Source organism: Chaetodon trifascialis, chromosome 18, assembly GCF_039877785.1.
Source record: "Chaetodon trifascialis isolate fChaTrf1 chromosome 18, fChaTrf1.hap1, whole genome shotgun sequence".
Taxonomy (NCBI): Eukaryota; Metazoa; Chordata; class Actinopteri; order Chaetodontiformes; family Chaetodontidae; genus Chaetodon; species Chaetodon trifascialis.
Genome location: NC_092073.1, coordinates 24015001 through 24017500, shown reverse-complemented (window position 1 = coordinate 24017500; position 2500 = coordinate 24015001). Strand labels below are relative to the sequence as shown.

General features: G+C 58.7%; 1 protein-coding gene across 1 annotated transcript in view; it reads right to left on the bottom strand.

Annotated features, from left to right (window-relative positions):
• The window catches only part of nub1 (negative regulator of ubiquitin-like proteins 1), a 9262-nt gene that overhangs the window by 1291 nt on the left and 5471 nt on the right, over positions 1–2500 (bottom strand). Inside the window, exons 10-14 of the mRNA XM_070986630.1 lie at positions 2495–2500; positions 2087–2239; positions 1853–1999; positions 1695–1772; positions 344–533 (exon numbers count right to left, since the gene is read on the bottom strand). The exon at positions 2495–2500 is cut by the window's right edge and continues 102 nt beyond it. Coding sequence (XP_070842731.1) covers positions 344–533; positions 1695–1772; positions 1853–1999; positions 2087–2239; positions 2495–2500 — 574 coding nt within the window. The remainder of the gene's footprint in view (positions 1–343; positions 534–1694; positions 1773–1852; positions 2000–2086; positions 2240–2494) is intronic.

Here is a 2500-nt window from a genome sequence, read left to right as displayed (position 1 = left end):
CTCACTTCCTGTCAGAGGCTCTCAGCTTCAAGCTCATTGGTTCCTGCTGAAGACGTACACCTTTAAAACTCCTCACATCTTCACGTTTAACGGCTCAGGGTCGGGGTTAGGCTGCTCGCCGCAGCTTCGATCAAGCTAACAGGAGGACGCAGAGCATCTGTTGGGACTACTTTCAGCGGCGGATGGATCCACAGTGAGTCTGCTGAGGGAGCCGCCAGCAGCTCCAGTTAGCAGCATCAACATGGACGTACAGACCGGACAGACAGGGACACTGTGAGGAAGTCATGATGGTTCTTCTTCTCTGCTTTCTAACCCTAACACCTGTGCCTCAGGTGTGTCCTACCTGTGGAGTTGGAGGAGGTGCTGGGCTCCTCAGAGGAGGGGGACGGGGTGGAGGGCGGGGACATGGACAGGAGCTCCGGGGAGAGGACGCCCTGGTTGTCCAGCAGCAGCTGAGTCGCTGATTGGACGTCTCCACCCGTCAGTCTGAGAGCCGCTTCAGACATCTCCCTCTCAAAGCCCAGGTACAGCAGCTGCAGGTAGACAGAACAGGTGAGCACAGTGAACGTGAGACCCGACAGTGACACCTGCAGGAGGAGGAGGAGGAGGAGAAGAAACAGAAGAAGAAGAAGAAGAAGAAGAAGAAGAAGAAGAAGAAGAAGAAGAAAAGTAGCTCCTGTGTGAAGACATGATGTTCAGAGGTATCGGTGGTTCAGTGAAGTGTGCGAGTATTGATTATTAGTTATAAACCGATGGTTTAATGTGACGTCCCGTCTCAAAACCTCTCACTCTGATGGAAACTCTTTTGTCCCTGTCGGGATCCTGTAGGAATGACGACTGTGTTTCCAGCGACCTGATAGGTCAGTGTCATGTCTGAATGCGACTTGGCCATTCAGCCTCAGGTGTGTGCGGGGCTCGCTCAGGTGTGTGCGGGGCTCGCTCAGGTGTGTGCGGGGCTCGCTCAGGTGTGTGGGGGCTCGCTCAGGTGTGTGCGGAGGCTCGCTCAGGTGTGTGGGGGCTCGCTCAGGTGTGTGCGGGGCTCGCTCAGGTGTGTGCGGGGGTCGCTCAGGTGTGTGCAGGCTCGCTCAGGTGTGTGCGGGCTCGCTCAGGTGTGTGCGGGGCTCGCTCAGGTGTGTATGGGGGCTCGCTCAGGTGTGTGCAGGCTCGCTCAGGTGTGTGCGGGGGCTCGCTCAGGTGTGTGCAGGCTTGCTCAGGTGTATGAGGGCTCACTCAGGTGTGCGGGGACTCGCTCAGGTGTGCAGAGGCTCGCTCAGGTGTGCAGAGGCTCGCTCAGGTGTGCGCGGACTCGCTCAGGTGTGTGCAGGCTCGCTCAGGTGTGTGCGGACTCGCTCAGGTGTGTGCAGGCTCGCTCAGGTGTGCAGAGGCTCGCTCAGGTGTGTGCGGACTCGCTCAGGTGTGTGCGGGCTCACTCAGGTGTGCGGGGACTCGCTCAGGTGTGCAGAGGCTCGCTCAGGTGTGCGCGGACTCGCTCAGGTGTGCGCAGGCTCCCTCAGGTGTGCGCGGACTCGCTCAGGTGTGTGCAGGCTCGCTCAGGTGTGCAGAGGCTCGCTCAGGTGTGTGCGGACTCGCTCAGGTGTGTGCAGGCTCGCTCAGGTGTGTGCGGAGGCTCGCTCAGGTGTGTGCAGCTCCCTCAGGTGTGTGCAGGCTCGCTCAGGTGCCAGCCGCTGTCGTACCTGCTCCACCCTCTCAGGACTGACGTCCTCTGTGTTGTTATTGGTCAGCAGAGCGGCTCGGCTGGAGTCCAGCAGGATCTGAGGACAAACAACGACGGCTCAGGACGTTCGGACTTTTAGGACTGTCCAGCGAGACAGACAGGTGGACAGACACTGACCTGGTAAGCTTTGTCCTCGTCTCCGTCGGCGTGGTGCAGCGCTCTGGCGGCGTCTCTCCTAGAGAATCCGAGCTCAGCGAGGGTGGAGATGACCTCCATCCTCCTGCTCCTCTTCCTCCTCTCGCTCTGCTTCAGCTCCTCTCGCTCCTGATCAGACCAGAGACACTCAGCTCAGGTCAGTGCGTCAGTGCGTGCGTGCACGTGTACGTCCTCGTGCACGTCTCTGTGTCTCACCTGTCTCTGGTTGCTGATGTGGACGGCGGCCCCCTGCAGGTCTCCCTCACAGGCTCTGAGGCCGAGTCGAGCTTCTCTCTCTGAGAAACCCAGAGCCATCAGCTGAGCCATCTTCTCCGAGTCCAGACAGAGACGACTGTACAGAGCCTCCACCTGAGAGACAGACAGAGAGACAGACAGACAGACAGAGACAGACAGTCAGAGACAGACAGAGAGACAGACAGACAGAGACAGACGGTCAGAGACAGAGAGACAGACAAGACAGACAGACAGACAGACAGACAGACAGACAGACAGACAGACAGACAGACAGACAGTCAGAGAGAGACGACTGCACAGAGCCTCCACCTGAGAGAAACAGACAGACACACAGACAGACAGACGGACAGACAGATGGACAGACATTACTTTGGA